This window comes from Macaca nemestrina, chromosome 2 (genome assembly GCF_043159975.1).
Source record: "Macaca nemestrina isolate mMacNem1 chromosome 2, mMacNem.hap1, whole genome shotgun sequence".
NCBI classification, from domain to species: Eukaryota; Metazoa; Chordata; class Mammalia; order Primates; family Cercopithecidae; genus Macaca; species Macaca nemestrina.
In genome coordinates, this window is record NC_092126.1 from 154125389 (window position 1) to 154149471 (window position 24083).

General features: G+C 38.2%; 1 protein-coding gene and 1 non-coding gene across 13 annotated transcripts in view; one reads left to right on the top strand and one right to left on the bottom strand.

The window, feature by feature from the left end:
* Nucleotides 1–24083, top strand: part of LOC105477766 (transmembrane and coiled-coil domain family 1) — a 256327-nt gene that overhangs the window by 63911 nt on the left and 168333 nt on the right. For 4 of the 12 annotated variants that reach the window (XM_024791507.2, XM_011734518.3, XM_071092263.1 and 1 more), the window contains 2 exons: nucleotides 4481–4533; nucleotides 9211–9485. The exons of 3 other annotated variants lie outside the window; for them this stretch is intronic. In XM_024791507.2, coding sequence (XP_024647275.1) covers nucleotides 9252–9485 — 234 coding nt within the window. In that variant the 5' untranslated portion in view covers nucleotides 4481–4533; nucleotides 9211–9251. 5 more of the 12 variants (XM_071092265.1, XM_071092261.1, XM_071092262.1 and 2 more) reach the window with 5 other exon arrangements.
* On the bottom strand, nucleotides 16022–16124 carry LOC112425928 (U6 spliceosomal RNA). Its single transcript, XR_003017138.1, has one exon. It is a non-coding gene; the product is annotated as a U6 spliceosomal RNA (small nuclear RNA).

Sequence of the window (24083 nt, forward strand, 5' to 3'; positions counted from 1 at the left end):
TTACTCAAAGCCTGTCAGTAAGGTAGTGGAGGGTGAGGGGAGTTCTGTGATGTTCTGGTTAAGCCTTATATTTATGCAGATAGTAGAACCTGGGTCTAGGGGGTGTGGCCTTCACAAGACTATTCCCTTCTTTTTCCCAACTGCTATGGGTATTCAATAGTATCCTCAAGCTGAGGTTTTTTTCAGCTCTTTCCCGCTGCATTAGGGCTATTGCTGTTTTAGAGAAACAGTGAAGATGGATAGGGGTGAAAATTGGGTGTCAGCCTCCTTTCCTTCCTCCAGCTGTAGTGGGATTCCACCAGAAATTGCTCTTTACTGATTAAGCCTTTTGTTCCACAGGGAGATAAGGGAAATAGACTGGTTTAGCATTGTTGCTTGCTCTTCCCTCCTTAGTTCCACAGGGGTGGAGATGGAGGAGCTTTCTCTACTTTCTCCCTGCTTCCCCCTGCATTAGAGAGCCTTTTGAGGTTCCTGGAGGAAAAGCCGCAAGAGGATGGGAACTATCCTATGATTGCAGCCCTCGAGGACTTCACACTCTGATTCTAACCTACATTCAGTCTTCAGAGTTCGTCAGAATGTTTGGTTTAATCTTCCTATCTGCACTGGGATTCTTCCATGCTCTTGGGACTGTTTCCTTTGGTCAGAGACGAGGCTTTTAGGTGCCTGTCTAGCCTTAGCTGTTGCTCCATCACTGTTGTTTTGCCTAGAGGCTGGGATAGAGGTAAACAAAAAAGAAAAGGAGGAAAAAGTTATTTCCTCCCAGCTCTTTTGAACCCTAGGAGTACACATTGTGGTCAGAGAATATACTGTGTATCATTTAAGTTTTTTTAAATTTGTGAGACTTGCCTTAGGGCTCAACGTATGGTCAATTTTTGTAAATGATTTCTTTCTGCTTGAAAGAGTATCTTTTGTAATTATTGAGTGCTGTGTCATATTAATATCTATTTAGATCCAGTTTGTTCATGCTATTCAAATCTATATTTCTACCCTCTCCCTTTATTTGAGTCATTTGTTCTATCACCTACTGAGAAGAATACAAAATTTATTATGATTATGGATTTTTTCTCCCATTTCTTTTTATAATTCTGCTAAGTTTTGCTTTATATATTTGGAGGCTATGTTATTTACATGCATACAAATTTAAAATTTTGCATCTTCCTGATAAATTATACCTTTGTAGGTATTAATGCTTTTGGGCATTTAGTCTACTTTGAATACAATTAATACAGCTAGAGCAGCTGCATTTCAGTTTGTTGGTATGACTTTTTCCCATACTTTCAACTATTTTCTGTAATTTTAAGTGTAATTCTTGATTAATTTAAAAAAATATTAATTTTTGTCTTCTGGTCCAGTTGCATTTAATGTAATTACTGAGTTATTTGAATTTACATTTGACATCTTACATTTTGCTTCTTATATGTTTTATTTGTTCTATAATCTTGTTTTCTCTTCTTTTTTGGATTTGAGTATTTTAATTATTTCTGCCTTCTATTTAGTGTGTTTGTTCTCCCTCCGGAGTAACATTAGTTACCAGTTACCTGTCCACCATTCCAGAATGAAATAGTCTGTGCATATACAGTATGTACTCACTCCTTTAAAAGTAGTAGCATGATATATACATGGTTCTGCACTTTAGATTTTTTTAAATAAATAGACTTTTAAAAAACATACTGCAGTTTGCTTGCTGTTTTTACACTCTTGGACAGTACAGGAACCTTGGAACCCTGTGACTCCAAGTATGTGCTCTGATTTTGTATTTTTATTCTTTATACAATTGAAACCTCATCACACGTTATTATTGCTTTAATAATTCAATGTTGTTTGATATCTCTTTCTGGATTCTAAAACAGAGTATCTGTCTCCTTGGTGATGGGTTGCTGGGTGGGGCTGGTTCAGCTAGATAATTATTTAGGAAAAACTAAGAATATGCTAACAGATGGAAAAAGCCTCTGTCATTAAAATATATATATATGAATGAGAGAAACCGTGACTGATTTTTTAAAATTATGTTTGAAAAAGAAAAACTTATTGACAGCATGAAAACACAGCCATGAATAGGAAACAGTGGTCATAATAAGATCTTCACTAAGGACCTTAGGAAAAAGGATTTCAAGAGGATCAAAGGAGAGAGAGAGCTTTCTTGGGTAGTTAAAACATTTCCATTTTATTGTGGCATAAATGAGGTGCAAAAGAAAGGAAAACTGAAATTTCATAGTTGTAACATCTTCGGCCAGGGTGGTGAGAGAGTAGAGAAATATTTAAGCAGGTCTAAAGGAATAAGGGACATCTTACCAAGGCTGGTTGCAAGGAAATAGCTCTCACACAGTCTAGAGGGAGCCCATAGGGTTTGCTAAAAGGCAACAAATTTCTTTGGAGCTAAATGAAGTATGGATAACATTTTATTGTTGTTGAAATAAGATGCAGGAGGATGAATTGTACTTTTAAGTAATACATTTCCAGCTGAGAACTGTAAATACTCGTTTTATCAGATGCTTTTTTAGCATCTCTTACAGTGGTATGAGGAATTCCTGTTGACTCTTCAGTACTTTGTGTGCTCATTCCTTTCCATTTACTTTTTTATGACCCCTTCCCAGCCATACCAATGGGCTCAGCTCTTCCTTGTCATCTTTTTCTAAATTATTAAAGTTCCTTACCTAATTTCTCTGATTATCATCTTTTCCTCCTCTCATGCATCTTACATGATTGTTAGACCTAAAACATATCTTATATCCTGGAAATTCTATAGTGGCTCTTTGTTTTCTGTTAAATCAAGTCAAAATTTTAGTCAGTAGACCTGTTTTGGCCTTAGGTTTTTCAACTGTAAATTGGTTGGTTTCAACAACCCCCTTATCTTGTGGGTTGTTGTGAGGATTAGAGATGATATTCACCTGAGTGCAGTTTAATGCAATTTAATATAAATACTCAATAATTACCTAACATTTGAAGCCCTCTTTAACTTCCCAGGCTTACCCATTTAATCTTATTTCCCCTATTCAGAAATTTGTATCCACCAGTATGGTCTATCTGACCTCTTTACAGTATGCCCAAACATACTGTGTTTACTGTCTGCTGGCTGAAGGTGTTGGCCCACATCTTTCTGCTTATTCATCCATCTTCTCATCCTTCAGAGCTCAGTAAAAGCTGCTGCTTTTTTCATCAAACTTTCCCAAACAAATCCAATTCTAACTGATCTTCCTGACTTCTAATGGTAATTGCAGTCTTTCTTACAGACTTCACCACTTGTGTAGTTTTGTGCTGTTTTCTGTATATTTCCTGTATGGATGTTTTATTTTCTGTCCTAGATTGTGAATTCCTGAGGGCAAGGTCATATGCTTTATTTGGTCTGTGTAATGCTAGGTACATGGCAGATGTCTCAAAAATACTTGTCTAATTAAGTTGCTTCTCTGGTAATACCTGTCAGAAGCAAGTTTTCCAGGAAAAATTTAATTTAGTGCTTCCAATTCTTTGTTTTACATGGTGGCTCTGGTTCGTAATTTAAAAAATTTAATGAATACTGAAGGTTAGCTAAAAAGTAAAAATAAATAGAAATAATAAAAACCTTTTTTTTTGGTAGAGACATGGGGTCTTGCTGTGTTGCCCAAGCTGGTCTTTGAACTCTTGGCCTCAAATGAGCCTTCTTGCCTTGGCCTCTCAAAGTGCTGGGATTACAGGTGTAAGTCACTCTGCATTGCCAAGATGTGTTTTTTTGTTGTTGTTGTTGTTTTAAAATTGAGACAGGGTCTTGCTTTTCCTCCCAGGCTAGAGGGCAATGGTGCAACCATAGCTCACTGTAACCTCCAGTTCCTGGGCTCAAGACGTCCTCTTGCCTCAATCTCCCAAGTAGCTGGGACAGGTGTGCACTATCACACCTGGCTAATCTTTAAAAATTGTTTTAGAGGTGGGGTGTCACTGTTACCCAGGCTGATCTCGAATTCCTGGGCTCAGATGATCTTCCTGCCTCGAAGTGCTGGGATTACAGGCATGAACCATTATGTCTGGCCTAAGATAGGATTTTTAGAATTGCCTTTGAATAGAGAATGGCAGATGCAGAATAGGAAACTACTTGAAAAAAAATTTACTTATAAAATTGTGGTGTTTTCATGTACCTGTTTTATATTTCATGTTACTTTAAAATTAGAATTAATGGAATATCCATTCCTTATTCAGTATGATAGTGTTAAAATATTTATTGCTTCTTAAAATATTTGCCACTTTAAGTGCTAAGTTAATATTTTTTCCAGAATACTTTCTTTCTTGATTATAATTATTCTTGATTATACTTTCAAAAAATGAGAAAATACTGGAAAGTACTAGAAAAAAACAAACCCTACTTCTACCAGTGAGAGATGAGCTATTGCATTTTGCTACCAGCTATTAACATTTTGTTGGATATACTTTCAGTTGTTTACTGCGTATCTATAAAAGGTAAGTTTCCCCATCTAAGTTTCTGACCTTGTAATTCTTAATGTTTGCTTTTCAGCTTTTCCTAAAAGGATTGTACACCTTAGAAGTGCTTGAGGAGGAGTGATGAAGGCAAGTATCCAACTCTTTGTAGTCAGTGAAATTTAACTTGGTTCATGTCCAGACCAAAAAGCTTTGGTCACCATATTTATCAAAAAACTAAAAAATTAGAAAGAAAAACTTAAGGGAAAAAAAGACAAGGCAATTTGCATATAATTTGCTATGATTTTGTGGAGCACACTCCTAAATGGTTGATGGATTTTAAAAACGTAATTTTTTCACTTATTTCTGATACTAATTTAGAACCACTTGTTTTCTGAGCGTGAGCGAATGGCGTATTAGGTCTTCAGTAAAATTGTTCTAGAAAAGTTAATTGTTGAAAATTCTGAGAACTTAACAAAATTATTTGAAATGCCTGGCTGGTAGGTGGCTGCGTTTTTTGTCCCCCTTTCTCACCTTTTGCTCCTTCGACCTCTCCTCTTTCACTCCTTCGACCTCTCCCCTTTGTCCTGTGTCCTTTTGCTCCTTTTTCTCTTTCTCCCTCTGGTTTACTTATAATAACTTTACTTTTCAGAGAAGCTGAGTGAATAAAAGAGAAGCCAGCATTTCCTTCTTACCAAAAAGCATTTGATAGGCTTATGCAGTTAAACTTGTTTGTGTTAAACCGGAAATCTAAAAATTAGTTAATTGGGCGGGGCGCGGTGGCTCATGCTTATAATCCTAGCACTTTGGGAGGCTGAGGAGGGTGGCTCACTTGAGGTCAGGAGTTCGAGACCAGCCTGGTCAACATGGCGAAACACCGTGTTTTTACTAAAAATACAAAAATTAGCCGGGTGTGGTGGTGGGTGCCTGTAATCCCAGCTACTTGAGAGGCAGAGGCAGGAGAATTGCTTGAACCCAGGAGGCAGAGGTTGCAGTGAGCTGAGATTGTGCCACTGCACTCCAGCCTGGGTGGCAGGGGGAGACCCTGTCTCTAAATAAATAAATAAATAGTTAATTGGGAAATTTTATAAACTGTTCAACAGTTACTATTCATATTCATTTGAGCCTCTGTAAGACATACAGAAGAAAAGAAGGGTGTCCCTATACAACTTTGAGATTATTGAATTTCTTTTGTGCTTGCATTCTGTCAGCAGTTTTATAGAGTTAATTATTGCAACATCACTATTGGTATTTTTGCCACAGCATTTGACCTTGGTAGCCTTAAAGATTTTCTATTGGCCTACAGAAAATTTTAGCAGCCTTCGAAACCTTAACTAGTTTCTTAGTGCTGCTGTTACGCAGATGATAGCTACAAGTGTAAGTACCATATTACATTTTATAATCAGTACAGTAGATTGTTTTTCAAAATTCTTGCCTTAAAACTTGATGTTTAAAGCTCAATTTAGGTTTCTTTAGGGCTGCTTGCTAAGTGAGGCTATGTGCTGGTATGATTAAGGTAAGTTTTGCCTTTGAAAAATCCCAGAATTTATTACTATTTTGTTGCTTATTCTTTGTAGCTGTGAAGATAGTCTTGGCATGGAAATTAACACCTTACTCTCAGCTTTTCCCAGGAAATGCTAACATTTCCTCGTAATCAATCATCATTTTGAATTATTTGAAAATAAATGATTTGGCCGGGTGCAGTGGCTCATACCTGCAATCTCAGCCCTTTGGGGAGGCTAAGGTGGTTGGATCACTTGAGGTCAGGAATTTGAGACCAGCCTGGCCAACATGGTGAAACCCTATCTCTCTAAAAATACAAAAATTAGCCATGTATGGTGGCACGCACCTGCAATCCCAGCTACTCTGGAGGCTGAGGCAGGAGAATTGCCTGAACCCAGGAGGCAGAGGCTGTAGTGAGCCGAGATTGTGCCACTGCACTCCAGTCTGGGTGACAGAGCAAGACTCTGTCTCAAAAAAACAAAAACAAAAAAAAATTGTTTTATAAATGCTTGTAAAATCTCAAATGAATTTACTGACATTCAAAATGTACCACATTCTCTATTTTTTAAAGCAGCAACCAGTTGGCCAGTTGATTAGTTTATAATAGTGCCCAAATAAGTAGATTTGCTGAGTAATAAATTCCTAGTACCTGTACATGTGAGACAAGTAGAATGATCCTCAACCTTGACATCATTCCTTTATTCTTGCTGTCTTTTAATCTCATGGGATAAACATATTTTATACATTTTACTTCAAACAACAACAACAAAGGTCAGTTATATTAGCTAATGTGCAAATAGAGGAAAAAGTAAACTACTTTTTCAGTACTGTTCTGCTGCTTTCACACCCTCTCATCTTCTCAGGATCTAAATAGCCCAGTGCAAGAAGAGACGAGTTGATATACACTGATAGGGGATTATTTTGGTTACATTAGCCCTTTTCCTCTGAGGAACTCTATTCTTTGCAGATTAGAAATAAAATTCAGTAACTATTAGCCAGCCAGCCAAACTCATGAGGAATGATGAAATAATTACTATTATTTTAAAAAATCAGAGTAACATCGTATTATATATTTCATATTTGTTTAGAAGGGGATAATTAAATATATACACTATTGGCAAAATTTTTGCCCACAAGGAGCCCCAGAAAACTGCACCAGAGGCTAAGACAGTCATTGATCTAATAAGGGCAAGGGTTTCTTTCTTGACTCTCCCAAAGGGATAGAGATGAACAAAAGCAATGCACAATCAGGAAAAGGGTAACAGGCCACAGTGGGATGGCTAGATTTCAGTAGAGCCACAAAGAATTTGGGTGAAAGGCAATGAAACTTCCATTCTCATGGTTGTTACTCATTTGCCTAATTTAGGAACAAACAATTTTGTGGCATTTAGAAAGTAGGAAGGTACTAGAGAGAGACAAATATCTTTATCCGTGTCTCCCTGTTTATGCTCCTCAGTTATGAAGAGGTTAGGCGATGGAATCATGGGCATGAAAGAATATGGACAGTGGAGCCACAGTGACAGTGCCCATATAATATTTGAAGAAAGTCTTCTGAGAGTAGTCATCAGGAAGAAAACTTTAGTGAGTTTGCATTCCTGTTCTGCTAAACTCTAGTAGCCTTGAGTTCACAGGGAACTCTTTTTATCCAGCTAATTTATGGCTCCCTAGATTGCCACTTGGTGGCAGCAGGTCCACATATTCCCAGAACAGGAGCACCATGGTGCTTCATTGGTAGTGGCTTAAATTGTTGAAAGTAGTTGGTAGTGTAGGGAGTTTTAAAGTCCTTTAAACAAAAAGTTGAAGAAAAATATGGAAATAACCTCCTACATCATATTTTGCATTCTCTAGCAGCTTGTGTGCATGTATATAATTTGTTTTATATATTTGCACAAATGCAGTACAAAAATAAACACTTTCTATTAGGAAAAATCTCATCATCTCCCATCCCCCCTCCTTTTTTATTTTGCATGTGATTTTAGTAACCATGGTAGTTGCGTTGATTTTACATCTTAGTTTCAGCTTCCTTTTAATTTCTTGCATTTAATACTGGTATACGGTTGCTGTTTGACCTTTCTTTTTCTCTACTTTTCTCTCATACCCAGTTACTTTGCTTTTGAGTTTGTATGGATATATGGGAAGCTTCTGTCAGGGATGACACTATAGAGAAAGGGATTTCTTTGAATCTCCTTTCTTGATAGCTGATACTGAGCAAAGCTCTAGTCTCTGATTCTGATTCTGTCTGAACCATTCACTCATATGGTGCCAGAAAGGTCATTTGTGCTTCAGCAGAGAATTCAACTTACAGGATTTTAATTTCCATTCTCTTCTCAAAAGAGCAAACCTGTCATCTCTAGTTACCAGTGAACTTGATGAATATGAATGGTAACACAGACTCTGTTTTCCATTAAAATCCACATATAGTTAGGTTGGGATATCCTCTTCTCACTGTTGTTCTTTGACTATACTGAGTTTCAGCCTGTGAATAATTAACTGGTTATGAATGAGAGGGATTAAATTGCCTCAGCTAGAGTAAACCTGTTTGATGGTCTGTTCTCTTGATTTCCCAAGCAATGGCTGTTATGTCAACTACCATTATAGTGTCCATTCCAAGATATGGCTCCTCTAATATCTAATTCTGTATATATTGAATCTTATAGGGATTTTTGTTTTTGAACATTGCTATTTTAATTTCCTATGTACTTGTTCTGGACTTTTTCTCTCATTCTAAAAAATAATCATTACCCACTATCTAGAAAACTGTCTTTTAATCTTCTGATTAAAGATTGCTTAATGATAGTGTCTATTTGTTTGGCCAGTAGCATGCTTTTCTTTGTTTAACACTGGAGTTTCTGCATGGATTTATAATATAAGTTTTTTTTTTTTTTAATATTAGATAGGCATGAAGCCTTCGTCTCACAGCTGCATGCGTAATCACTGTTGAAGCAAATGCCTACCTAATTTGACACTCTTGGTGTGTTTAAAAAATTTTTTTGAGTTTGCAAATAAGCATATTAAGTCTACTGATGGAGCCTTCGGGCAGTGAACAGTTATTTGAGGACCCTGATCCTGGAGGCAAATCCCAAGATGCAGAGGCCAGAAAGCAGACAGAATCAGAACAGAAATTGTCTAAAATGACCCACAATGCTTTGGAGAACATTAACGTGATTGGCCAAGGCTTGAAGCATCTCTTCCAGCACCAGCGCAGGAGGTCATCAGTGTCTCCACATGATGTGCAGCAAATTCAGGCAGATCCAGAACCTGAAATGGATCTGGAAAACCAGAACGCATGTGCTGAGATTGATGGTGTCCCCACCCACCCCACAGCTCTGAATCGTGTCCTGCAGCAGATTCGAGTGCCACCCAAGATGAAGAGAGGGACAAGCTTGCATAGTAGGCGGGGCAAGCCAGAGGCCCCAAAGGGAAGTCCCCAAATCAACAGGAAGTCTGGTCAGGAGATGACAACTGTTATGCAGTCAGGCCGACCCAGGTCTTCATCCACAACTGATGCCCCTACCAGCTCTGCTATGATGGAAATAGCTTGTGCTGCTGCTGCTGCTGCTGCTGCATGTCTACCGGGAGAGGAGGGAACTGCGGAGCGGGTAAGTTTGTTGGATTTTGTTTTTCTGTTAACTTATTGTTTTTTCGTACCTAGGACTCTCCAGACTTTCCTTTGGTAACTAAAAAGATATCTCAGCAAATACCTTAAAGTTGTGGTAAAAGCATTTTTTTCCCATTTCAAATGGGCAAATAATAATTATAGCTAATGAATGAATGCTTAGAATTATATTCCTATTTCCTTCCTAACATATTGCTGTATTTTATCCTTTCGTTAAAACCTTAAGTATATTTCATGTATTCTTGCTGTATATTTTTTTAAGAGGGTCAGTTTTATGGTGGAGGAATAAAGATGCTTTGTTTCTTATTGTTTTGATTTTGCACATGGAAATGGCTTTCTTACATTAATGAATGTAGTGAATAAAGTTCTAGAATCTGAGTTTGTCTATGCTTACCATGGAAGTACACTAAGTTGGTTATAATTTTCATATACTTTGTAGTACATCAACAGCATTCATTATACATTTTGTATGCCACAGTAGAGCATATACATTATTATAGTGTACTATTAATAAAGAGATTGTTTTGGGTTTACCCAAAACCAGGCATATTAAATCTAGGAGAAACTTTTTCCGTATAACTCTCAGTTATGGTTAGTTGAGGCACATAGAATAAATAGTCCTGCTAGGGTTGAAAACTCAGGTAAACGTAGCCATGCAGGTAGTGACAACGAGTGAACTTCAGTGTTATGGAGCCTGGACAAACTGAGGAGTTCCTGATTTAGGAAATCTGGAGTAGCCAGATTTAGGAAAAGCAGTGTATATTAGGCTGCAATGAGGGGAGCTTTTTGGATCACTTATAGTAAGGGCAGAAGGAAAGGGAAATTTTTGTAATGCGTGGCTGTACCTGGAAGATAGAGAAAAGTGGAAGAAGTTTGAGGGAGATGTATGTGTTCAAATAAAAAGATTTCTAAGTTTGAATTAGTTGAACTTATTATAAGCAACACTGGTAAGGCAGGTGTACTCTTCTCCCAGTGGGGAAGAAATGAAGCGGGGAAAAGGATAATTCCTGTTGTTTACCACCAGGTGGTGCCCTCGGCGAGGATTGGTAGGTGGAAGTGAGGGGATGGATGCCTGACAGGACATTGATTAACCCAGGGTGAAAATTTAATTAGTACAGGAAGTCATTAGGATATGGGCTAACTTGAGCACAGTGACTATTAAATAGTCATAGTGCTCTTATAAATATTGAGCTGAATTGATAATTGTGGAAGTGGAATGGACAATAGAAGAACAGGTAGGATTTGATAACAATGTTAGAATAAAAAATTTTAAAATCTGAAGTTTGCTTGGGAGAATCAGAAGATACTGTCCATTTCCACTAAACAGTTGAAAAATTGTATTTTTTAAAGAAAACCATTTAGTTTCAGTTGGGTGGCTGACACCTACTATCAAGAGAATGTCTTATATAATAATAATTATAGAAGACATTAATGTATTTCCAGTTCCTTTAATAATATAGAACTGGAAAAGTGGGCATAAGTTAGAGATGAAGATGTATTTTGGCTTTCTAATTGTTCTCCCTTAAAGATGCTTTACATAGCAAAACTTGATTGCCAAAGCAAGTAACTTACAGGTTTGTTGACCCTACTTCTGAAGGCCAGAATGTTTATGGCTACGTCCTTTCCCCCAATACTGAGTTTCCTTTAATATAAATATGTATTCATTGGCCTCAAAGATATTTTTATTATCCTTAGTGATCTCATGTGGGCATCAAATACAGTTCTTGTAAGAGTAAAAGTGAAGGTACAGATAAGCTAAGTGTTCCCAACCTTGGTAAATTTTTTATGCAAAGTGTAATATCATAGGGATGCTTCTTAAAGTTTGTTTTTGTTTGTTTGGTTGGTTGGGTTTTTTTTTTTTTTTTTTTTTTTTGACACAGAGTCGTGCTCTGTCACCCAGGCTGGAGGGCAGTGGCATGATCTCTGCTCACTGCAACCTCCACCTCCCAGGATCAAGTGATCCACCTTCCTCAGCCTCCCAAAGTGCTGGGATTACAGGCATGAGCCACCGCGCCCAGCCAAATTGTTTGTTTGTTTTTTTAAGTCTGAGTTACTTTCTTTCTGTTCAGAGCCCTTTATGATGAAGGCTCCATGTAATGGAGAGCAGAGTTCGCTCTTTAACCTCTTTTTCCTTTATACAACAAGATGGTCACAAGCTTTAGGGTAATCAGACTCCTAAAGGCATATAGTGTGTGACCTAATTTCTGCTTTCCCCTTTTGTTCATCAGAGATTTGGGTACTTTATCAATAACTTTGAATCTTAGGAGTAGAGGAGGAGATTTTTAGTATCCAAAGTCCACTACTCTTTGGTTTATCCAGAACACTGATATAAGGTCTTGCTTCCAAAGAGTCATAGATAGATAGATAGAGGGATAGGCCAAGATTGTGTTTTGTGTAAGGTAGTTGCTAGAGCAGACTGTTTTTGTTTTTGTTTTTTTTCCCAGGGATCTCGGTACAGCATTTTTTCTCAAGAAAGGCAACTTTGGCAAGTTAGCACAATGTTGAGCTAAGTAGGTGTTTGTTAAAAAATCGACCTATTTTGATGTTATATTATCATAGCCTATGATCCTGTTGGTCAATGTGAGCAGGCTAGATTTTATTTTTGAACTTTTGTACTTCAGGGTCACAATTAATATACGTTATGCGTTAATATGTGTCTCTCACTTCGTATATACATCGACTTTGAGAATATGTTCCTAAACAAAATTTTAAATATATAAAATGTTATTTTTGTTTTGTTTTGTTTGAGATGGAGTTTCACTCTTGTTGCCCAGGCTGGAGTGCAGTGGTATGATCTCTGCTCACTTCCACTTCCACCTCCCGGGTTCAAGCAATTCTCCTGCCTCAGCTTCCTGAGTAGCTGAGATTACAGGCACACATCACCATGCCTGGCTAATTTTTGTATTTTTAGTAGAGATGGGATTTCACCATGTTTGTCAGGCTGGTCTTGAACTCCTGACCTCAAATGATCCACCTGCCTCAGCCTCTCAAAGTGCTGGGATTACAGGCATGAGCCACTGCACTGGCCTAAAATGTTTTATTTTAAAAATAAAAGTATGGCAAATCTTTTTATTTTGTCATAGTAACATCTTATTGGGATAAGAAACCCTGACTCAGATTTCAAAATTGTAATAATGAGGAAGCTAAGAATTCAGAAATCTTGAGTTGCAAAATGAGTCCCTTGCACCACAAATGATTTCTAGTCAGTAGATCACTGGCTGCTGCCAAGTGACTACCAGACTCATAGATTGTTAGGCCTATTAAGCTACTTTGATTAATTCTAATCAAACTCCTGATTTTACAGGTCCAGAGATATTAAAAACCTGCCTGAAGTTATACAGTTAATTATGAGTGATGCCAGGACCAGATCCCTGGGTTCCCTGTTGTTCTGTGTTCAGCATTCTTGCCTCTTTACCTGGTTGAGCAGGCCAGAGAATTAAAGAATGCCAGAGAGTTGAAGAACACCAGTTCTTTTTTTTTTTTTTTTTTTTTTTGAGACGGAGTCTCGCTCTGTCGCCCAGGCTGGAGTGCAGTGGCCGGATGATCTCAGCTCACTGCAAGCTCCGCCTCCCGGGTTCACGCCATTCTCCTGCCTCAGCCTCCGGAGTAGCTGGGACTACAGGCACCCGCCACCTCGCCCGGCTAGTTTTTTTGTATTTTTTTAGTAGAGACGGGGTTTCACCGTGTTAGCCAGGATGGTCTCGATCTCCTGACCTCGGGATCCGCCCGTCTCGGCCTCCCAAAGTGCTGGGATTACAGGTTTGAGCCACCGCGCCCGGCCAGAACACCAGTTCTTTTAAGCAGGAAATAAGAAAAGGGGAAAGGAAAGTTTTTCCTTTTTTCAAAGATTGGTTGCTAGATCAGCTTGTTTGAATGAAGGCAGAAATCTAAGAGCAGTGACAAAGACTGATTTCATCACTACCTCTGTTTGTTTTCTTATGTTATTATGTATTTTTTTGAGTTGGGGTTGGAGTCTCGCTCTAATGCCCAGGCTAGAGTGCAGTGGTGCAATCATGGCTTGTTGCATTCTCAAACTTACGGGCTCAAGGGATTTTCCCACCTCAGCCTCTTGAGTAGCTAGGACTATAGGCACGCGCCACCATGCCTGCCTCTTATGTTACTACTTTTAAACAACTTTTGCCATCATTTCCAGATGGGTAACAATGGATATCAAATACTGAAACGATTCCCTGCAGTTATTTTAATCCTATTCATCATTAAAATATGAGCAGTGACATCCTGGATTCTAAGATGTCTAAACAAAATAATAACAAAATAGTTATTTACAGTGCCTAAAAAATAAGGCCTCATAAATATATATAAATATATGTATTTATATTTGAGACAGAGTCTCACTCTGTCACCCAGGCTGGAGTGTAGTGGTGTGATCACAGCTAACTGCAGCCTCGACCTCCCAGGCACAAGTGACCACCCACCTCAGCCTCTTCAAGTAACTGGGACCACAGGTGGGTGCCACTGCACCCAGCTAATTTTTGTATTTTTTTGTAGAGGAGTTTTGCGGTGTTGCCCAGGCTGGTCTTGAACTCCTGGGCTCAAGTCATCCACCCGCCTCAGCCTCCCAAAGTGCTGGGATTACAGGTGTGAGCCACTGCATTTGGCCAAGGACTCTTATATTTAGTGAGATGGCTGGTTAAATAGTCTTCATGGAGTTATTTCTGTATTGTGAGGTTGAGGGTGGGGTGGAAAATAGGGCCCATTAAAGTTTCTTATTAATGACATAAAATGTTGCAGAGTTGTAGTAAGAAAGAGTGATGATGATGAGAGCCAGCCGTCTGTTATCTTACTGCCTTAAGACACCAAGAAACCTGCCCTGGAAATGCTGAATTTTAATAAACTCATAAAATGAACTTTAATTGGAAATCTTTTCCATGTAGTTGATAGTATTCTTTGCAAGAATTTTGTTGAAGTGAATTTGTTTTGATACCATTATATCAGATCATTCTTAACAAATATTTAAGTGTCTAATGTATGTAAGACTCTTTCCATGTATACTTTGCAGTTTAATTTGCATGTGAGTGTTTTGGGGCAGGTCGATATCTTAAAAAAAAAAAAAAAAAGTGAAGTAATTAGTGCTTAGGGAAAAATTTAAAACCTGCCTAACACCAGAGAGCTAGTACATGGCTGAGTCTAAGCTCTTTGCACATCTACATATCTACATCTACATCTACACATCTACAGCACAGATGCCTCAATATTGATAGCTTTTATCATGTACTTAGTGTGGGGAGTGTAATATAAAGGCAGAGAATATAGATCTTAGAATGTTACAGGCTGTCAAAAAGTTGGTAATCTGCCAAGTAATTTTCCTAAAACGCATAAGAAAAAAATTTGAACAGTTGGTCTCAGTTGAAATTGAAGCAAGATTTAAGGCTTCATAATTAACTCTTAAAGTAGAAACTTAGATGAAAGAAAAAAGTGTTTCCCACTGCTTTCCTTATGTACTATCAAAAGGCCATAATGAAATTGCTGGAAGTTACCACGTCTTACTAAGCTCCAAACAGTGCTTAAAAGTAGGAAGTGAGAGGTAATTGGCTGGTTTATCTTTGCTTCCATGCAGTCTTACTGGCCTGTAATCTGGTGGTTAATAGCATTGATTGTTTTAAATTCTGTTGTTTGTTTTTTTCCTGCCAAGTTGCTATAACCATCTGGGAAGGGTAAGATAAGAGTGCTGGAGCATTGTCCTAAGAAAGTTCCACTTTTCCTTTTGAGCCTTCTTTAACACAAATCTCAGATTGGGAGAGATTTCTACAGTCATTTCATGTATAGCTCTCTAACATTCTCCCTAAATGGTTGTCTGACCTCTCAGAATCTCCTGAAGCAGCCTATTCTACCTGTGCCTCTGTTAGACAAATCTAATATATTAAGCTGAATCTGGTACCCTATATTTCTCCAGTTAGGGCCAATCAGAGTATGTAATGCCTCTGCAGGCACGAATTGCCTTCACATTGTGTCTCTTCCTGAATAATCCCTTCTCCAGACTGATAATCCCTAGTCCTTGGGATATTCTTTTTTTTTTTTTAATTTAATATTTTTTGATCCAGGCATTTTAAGTGTTTGGGATGCAGTAGTGAATCCTCACTACAAACAACTGTACTGTGAAGTATTACTGTCTCTATTTTTGTAAGTGAAGAAACAAGATGAAGTTGGAATGACTTACCATGTTCACACAATTGGGAAGAAGTTTGTAATGGATGTCAGAACCAAGTCTTTCTAGCTCTAGAGGTCATGCTTTTGACCACTGCTCTCTGCTACTGTAGGTCTTGCCAAGAATAATCTAGTAGCCGTTTTCAAGGCCTAAAGTAGATAGGTAAGGAGAAGGCTCATCTAAGGAATGGCATAAACACCTTCTAGGTAAGAGATTCTGAGGTTCCTTGGGGTATTAAATGAATCCCTGGGTTCCACTGGGAAACGACATCAAGCAGATTCTTAGCTGGGTTTGGTGGCACACGCCATTAAATTTGTGGTTTCAACAATTCACTAAGGACCCCAATGTCCTTCAAAAATATGGAGTGCTTCACAAGTTTTTGTGTCATCCTCTTCAGAAGCTGTTATAATCTTCTTTGTATTCCAATTTTAGTATATGGGCTGCTGAAGCAAGCCCCAAGTTATTCATTCACATCATAATTTTGAGTACTTAGTCATACTGGTCCATCAACTCTAACTGTTCCCATTCTTCAGTATTCCCCTTAAATTCTAGTCTCCAGAACAGAACACAATGCCCAGATCTGATTACAGTAGTGAATGGACCTTTCCTAATTCTGAAGTATTATATGCTTATGTTCAACACAACTCCAGTTTGAAATTGTTTTTCCTTTTTGTGATCTGACTTACCTTTCATCTTTAATTTTTATTTGGCGAAAGTTGTAGAGTTTAATTCAGAGTAATTGAAATTTTTACAGGCAGTAAAATAATACAGATACTTAATCATTTTGAGACTGTTAGAAAAAAGACTTTTTCTAGAGAACTTAACCTCTAATTTCTAATATATTTACTTACAAGAAGGAGAACCCTTCACACCTGTAATCCCAGCACTTTGGGAGGCCGAGGCGGGCGGATCACCTGAGGTCAGGAGTTCGAGACCAGTCTGGCCAACATAGTGAAACCCTGTCTCTACTAAAAATAAAAAAATGAGCCTGGCGTGGTGGTGCGCACCTGTAATCCCAGCTACTCGGGAGGCTGAGGCAGGAGAATCACTTGAACCCAGGAGGTGGAGGTTGCAGTGAGCCGAGATCGGGCCATTGCACTCTAGCCTGGGTGACAAAAAGAAAAAAGAAAGAAAACGAATGAGAACCTTTCACATTCTACATTTTATTTCATTTCATCTTAGGCTAGTCAAGTGAACTGTTTGGCCTGGAGAAGGAACAAAGAAATCTGTAACTGGTTGTGATCAATTAGTTGTCAGCACTACTGCACTTGGACCAGCCTCAACTTCTGCCTTCTTTTAAATTGGTGTTAGAGATGAACCAAATGTCACCTACATCATTTCCCAACCCTGATACCATGTGCTTCAGCACCTAATTTTTCTCACTTTGTATTTGTAGTATTATTTATTTAATGTATAGCCATATTCTTCAGAATAATTAAGAGTTGTGGCATATTGAAGAGTTCAGTCATTTATTAGCCCTTCAGATATCTTTATTTTTTAAATCAGTGCTGTTTGTTTTGCAAAAAGTTGTCTTTAAAACTTTTCTTTAAAAGTTTCTTTACAACTGATGTCTGCTGATCACAGAAATTTAAAGAAGTTTTGTATTTTTTTTTTTTTTCCTTCTTAAAAAATAATTCCCAGCCAGGTGCTGGGGCTCACACCTGTGATCCCAGCACTTTGGGATGCTGAGGTGGGCGGATCACTTGATGTTGGGAGTTCGAGACCAGCTTGCCAACATGGTGAAACCCTATCTCCACTAGCAATATAAAAAAGGCCGGGCACGGTGGCTCACGCCTGTAATCCCAGCAATTTGGGAGGCCGAGGTGGGTGGATCACCTGAGGTCAGGAGTTCGAGACCAGCCTGGCCAACATGGCGAAACCCCGTCTCTACTAAAAATACAAAAATTAATCGGGCGTGGCACATGCCTGTGGTCCCTGCTACTCCAGAGGCTAAAGCAGGAGAATTGCTTGAACTTGGGAGGCAGAGGTTGCAGTGAGCCAAGATTGCGCCACTGCACTCCAACCTGGGTGACAGAGCAAGACTCCATCTCCAAAAACAAAAAATAGCTGGGCGTGGTGGTGCATGTCTGTAATTCCAGCTCCTTGGGAGGATGAGGCATGAGAATCACTTGAACCCAGGAGGTGGAGGTTGCAGTGAGCAGAGATCTCACCACTACACTCCAATCTGGGTGACAGAGTGAGACTCCATCTAAAAAAAAAAAAAAAAAAATTCACAGCTTAATAGAAACTTCAGCCACTCTGAAAATCAAAATATGAAGATGTGGGATAGTCTCTAAGGTCCTAGGAGGAAGAAATTCTTGTTAGCAATTTATTTCCTTTTGGATAATAAGATAGTAAATATTCTTTTCTGTCAGATTTTTTGATTTGGTAATTTCATGATCTTAAAGTTCACAGATTTTATTAATTGATTGAGACAGGGTCTTTCTTTGTGGCCCAGGGTGGAGTGCAGTAGTGTGATCACAGCTCACTGCAGCCTTGACCTCCTGGGCTAAAGCAATCCTCCCACCTCAGCCTCACAAAATGCTAGAATTAGAGACGTGGGCCACCACACCCGGCCGACTCTTACGGGTGAAAAACAAAGATTTTTACTTTGGTCAATGACGTTGTTTTAGTTTTAAATGACAGTTGACACTGTGCCCCGGAAATGTGATTTAAATGTGCTTGCCTTTTTTTAAATTTAAATTTTATCTTTAAAATTGATATATAATTTACATATTTTGGGGGGTACATGTGATCATTTAATACATTTATGTAACTTATAAAGATCAAATCAATGTAATTGGGATATCTGTCACCTTAAATATTTGTCTTGTCTTTTTCTTTTTTCTTTTTAGACAGGCTCTCGCTCTGTCGCCCAGGTTGGAGTGAAGTGGTGCAGTCGTAGCTCACTACCGCCTCAAATTCCTGGCCTCGTGCCTCACCCTCCCTTGTAGCTGGGACTACAGGTGTGCACCATCACACCTGGCTTATTTTTATTTTTATTTTTTGTAGAAATGGGGTCTTGGTATGTTGACCAGGCTGATCTCAAACTCCTGGGCTCAAGCAATCCTCCCATCTCAGCCTCCTAAAGTGTTGGGATTACAAGCATGAGCCATTATGCCTGGCCTTGTCTTTATGCTATAAACATTTGAATTGTTATCTTCTATAATCACCCTACTGATCTATCAAACATTAGGTCTTATTTTTTCTATCAGACCCCGTTTATTTGTACCCATTAATCAACCTCTCTCCTTCTCCCTCTCCTTTACCTTTCCCAGCCTCTGGTAACCACCAGGCTACTCTTTATTTTCATGAGATCCACTATTTTTTAGCTCCCACGTATGAATGATAACATGTGATATTTATCTTGCTTGGGTTATTTCACTTACAAAATGAGCTCCATTTCCATCCATGTTGCTGCAAATGAAAGGATTTCATTCTTCTTTATGGCTTTATAATATTTCATTGTGTTTGTGTACCACATTTTCTTTATTCATTTGTCCACTGGTGAGCAGTTACATTGATTCCATGTTTTGGCTATTGTGAATAGCATTTGCAAATAAACATGGCAATGCAGATGTCTGTCTGATACCTTGATTTCTTTTCTTTTGGCTATATACCCAGTAGTAGAATTCCTGGGTTATATGGTAGTTCTATTTTTAATTTTTAAAGGAACCTCCCTGAAGGTTTCCATAGTGGCTGTTCTAAGTTACATTTCTACCAACAGTATACATCCCCTTTCTCCACATCCTCCCCAGCATGTTATTCCCTGTCTTTTTGATAAAAGCCATTCTAACTGGGGTGATGTGATGCCTCATTGTGGTTTTGATTTGCATTTCTCTAATGATTAGTGATATTGAGCATTTTTTCATATACCTGTTGGCCATTTGTGTGCCATCTTTTGAGAAATGACTATTCAGATCTTTTGCCCATTATAAAATTGGATTTGTTTTGCTATTGAGTTGTTTGAGTTCCTTATGTATTCTGGTTGTTAATCCCTTGTCAGATGGATAGTTTGTAAATATTTTCTCCCATTCTGTGGGTTGTCTTTTCACTTTGTTGTTTCCTTTGCTGTGCAGAAACTTTTTAGCATGATGTAATCCCATTTGTCTGTTTTTGCTTTGGTTACCTGTGCTTTTGAGGTCTTACACTGAAAATCCTTGTCCAGACCAATGTCCTGTAGCATTTCCCCAATGATTTCTTCTAGTAGTTTCATAGTTTCCAGTCTGAGATTTAAGTCTTTAATCCATTTTGATTTGATTTTTGTATATGTTCAGAGATAGGGGTGTAGTTCCATTCTTCTGCAGGTAGTTGTCCGTTTTCCCCAGCACTATTTATTAAAGAGACTATTCTTACCCCATTGTATGTTCTTGGGTTGGCTATAAATGTGTTGATTTATATCTGGGTTTTCCATTCTGTTCCACTGGTCTGTGTGTTTTTATGCCGGTACCGTGCTAGTATGTTTACTATTGCTTTATAGTATGTTTTGAAGTCAGGTAGTGTGATGCCTCCCATTTTGCTCTTTTTGCTCAGAATTGCTTTGGCTATTCAGTGTCTTCTGTGGTTCCATATAAATTTAAGAGTTTTTTTCTGTTGCTGTGAATGTTACTTATTTCTAGCTTTATTCCATTGTGGTCAGAAAAGTTAATATGATTTCTTTTTTTTTTTTTTTTAATTGTTGAGATTTGTTTAAGATATGGTCTCTTCTGGAGAATGTTCCCTTGTGGTGATGAAACGAATGTGTATTCTGCAGCAGTTGGGTGAAATGTTCTTTAAATGTCAGTTAGGTCTATTAAGTATAGTGTCTAACTTTAGTCTCTCTTCGTTGATTTTCTGTCTGGATGATCTGTCCATTACTGAGAATGAGGTGCTGACTTTCCCTACTAGTATTGTATTACAGTCTTATCAGTCTATCTCTCCCTTTAGATCTACTAATGTTTGCTTCATGTACTTGGGAGCTCTAATTTTGGGTACATAGATACTTACAATTGTTACATCGGCTTCATGAATTGACCAATTTATCTTTATATAGTGACCTACTTTGTCTCTTCCAATAGTCTTTGATTCGTAATCTAGTTTATCTGATATAAGTATAGCTACTCCTGCTCTTTTTTGTAATCCAGTGGCATAGACTATATTTTCCCCACCCCTTCACTTTCAGTGTATGTGTATCTTCATAGGAGAAGTGGATTTCTTGTAGGCAGCATATAGGTGGGTCTTATTTCTTTGTCTATTCAGCCACTTTATGCCTTTTAATTGGAGAATTGAGTCCATTTACATTCAGTGTTACTTTTGATAAGTAAGGGCTTAATACTGCCATTTTATTGCATATTCTGGTTGTTTTGTAACTCCTCTTTTCATCCCTTATTTACTATTATCTTTGTGGTTAAGTGATTTTCTCTGGTAGTATGTTTTAATTCATTGCTTTTTATTTTTAGTGAATCTGTTATAGGTTTTTGCATTTTGGTTACCGTGAGGCTTACAACAAACATAACAAGTTATTTTAAAGAGATGACAACTTATGTTATATCACAAAGATTAGAAACAAAGATTCTGTCACTTTAAATAGGAATTCACAGGATGAATACTCAAAATTAAAACACTGCAGGAAAATCAGCCTGTGAGTGAAGATCTGGTTCAGGAGTACACTGGGAAATTGTTTGGCATCTTATCTAAACGTTATGCTCAGGTCTTCTCCTACTGTCTTTAGAAATTTGATGGTTTCTGATTGTCAAGCCATTTCCACATAGGAAATGCAAGCCTGTAACTCAACTCTTTGGGAGAATAAATATATAAATAGTTATTCCAACAATGGACTTTTATCACTTACACTGCTTTATTATACAAAAAAGAAAAGAAATAAGGAAAAAGAACTTAAGGACAAGTTTAGAATGGATGAACAATTAAAGTGTTTATTATCACAGATGACTTAGTAAATATATTTTCAAATTGTTAAATTTCCTCTAACACCTATAAGTACTATTTCATTAAGAATAGTCTCTTCTTCAGTAGAAATGGAATAGCTCAATCTTTCTTTTTTTTAACTTTTATTTTAGGTTCAGGAGTACATGGGCAGGTTTGCTAAATAGGTAAACTGCATGTTGCAGGGGTTTGTTTTACAAATTATTTCATTACCTGGGTAGTAAGCATAGTACCCAATAGGTAGGTTTTCGATCCTCACCCTCCTTCCACTCTCCACCCTCAAGTAGGCCCTGGTATCTGTTGTTCCCTTCTTTGTGTCCTTACTAAATGTTTAACTCCCTCTTAAAGGTGAGAACATGAGGTATATAGTTTTCTGTTCCTGTGTTAGTTTGCATAGGATAATGGCCTCCAGCTCCATACGGACATGATCTCATTATTTTTTATTGCTGCATAGTATTCTGTGGTGTATATGTACCACATTTTCTTTATCCAGTCTACCATTGATGGGCATTTAGGGTGATTCCATGTCTTTGCTATTGTGAATAGTGCTGCAGTGAACATACATGTGCATGTGTCTTTATGGAATAATTATTTATATTCCTTTGGGAATATACATAATAGGATTGCTGGGTTAAATGGTAATTCTGTTTTAAGTTCTTTGAGAAATCGTCAGACTGCTTTCCACAATGGCTGAACTAATTTACATTCCCACCAGCAGTATGTAAGTGTTCTCTTTTCTCCACAACCTCATCAGCATCTGTTATTTTTTGACTTTTTAATAATAGACATTCTGACTGGTGTGAGATGGTATCTTATTGTGGTTTAGATCTACATTTCTCTAATGATTAGTGATGTTGAGTGTTTTTTCATAAGTCTTGCTGCATGAATGTTATCTTTTGAAAAGTGTCTGTTCATGTCCTTTGCCCACTTTTTAGTGAGGGTTGTCTGATTTAAGTTCCTTATAGATCTGAATATTAGACCTTTATCGGATGTGTAGTTTGCAAGTATTTACAAGTATTTTCTCTCCTTCCCTGGGCTGTTTACTCTTTGATAGTTTCTTCTGCTGTGCAGAAGCTCTTTAGTTTCACTGGTTCCAATTTGTTAATTTTTGGTTTTGTTGCAATCACTTTTAGCATCTTTGTTATGAAGTCTTTGCCAGGTCCTGTGTCCAGATGGTATTTCCTAGGTTATCTTCAAAGGTTTTTATAGTTTTTCATTTTAGATTTAAGTCTTAAATATGCCTCATCTTTTTAAGCTTAAAATTATCTCAACTTAAAAACAATAACCTTAGTGTCTCTACCTTTTCTTTTTTAGGGGGAGGTGGGATATTTGTTTTGTGAAGTCCAGCAAGTGAAGATAAACCAGCAATAAATTTATAGCTTCTTCAATAAAATATCTTGAACCAGGGGTATTAAAAGTGAAATCTCAGTACGAGAGATTTGATTTGTGTGTTGTGGGTGTGATTGTAGTCCTACAGAGTACTAGCTTAAGTTTCTTTGTTATAGTCGTGGTGTTTTTCTTTCCTCTTTTACATAATGCCTTTTTTTCTCATTGGCTTTTTTTTTTTTTTGAGACAGTCTTGCTCTGTTGCCTAGGCTGGAGTGCAGTGACACGATCTCACTGCAACCTCCACCTCCCAAGTTCAAGTGATTCTCCTGCCTCAGCCTCCCGAGAAGCTGGGATTACAGGTGCGTGCCACCACATCTAGCTAATTTTTGTATATTTAGTAGAGATGAAGTTTCACTGTGTTGGCCAGGCTGATCTTGATCTCCTCATCTCAGGTGATCTGCCCACCTCGGCTTCCCAAAGTGCTGGGATTACAGGAGTGAGCCACTGCGCCTGGCCTTTTCTCATTGTTAACACAAAGGTAAAAACCCTTCTGTACTAATGAATCTAAGAGTATCGAATAGTAAGAATCACCAAAACTTGAGTTCTTTTTTTTTTTTTTTCTTTTTCTTTTTTTTTTTGAGGCAGAGTCTTGCTCTGTCAGCCAGGCTGGAGTGCAGTGGCACAACCTGGGCTCACTGCAACCTCTGCCTACGGGGTTCAAGTGATTCTCCTTCCTGAGCCTCCCGAGTAGCTGGGATTACAGGCGCATGCCACCACACCCAGCTAATATTTGTATTTTTAGTAGAGACAGGGTTTCGCCATGTTGGCCAGGCTGGGCTCGAACCCCTGACCTCAGGTGATCTGCCCACCTCAGCCTCCCAAAGTGCTGGGATTACAGGCATGACCACTGTGCCTGGCCCAGAACTTGATTTCTTTTTTAAAAAATGCATAGTCTTGCATTTATTGAAGATTTGCTGAGAAAATTCCCATCTCAGGATCACTTTTCTCAAATGGTTGGACCCTAATCCCAGCACTTTGGGAGGCTGGTGTGGGAGGATCACTTGAGCCAGGAGTTCAAGACCATCCTGGGCAACATAGTGAGACCCCTGTCTCTACAAGGAAAAAAAAAAATAGCCAGGTGTGGTGGCACGCAAGTGTAATACA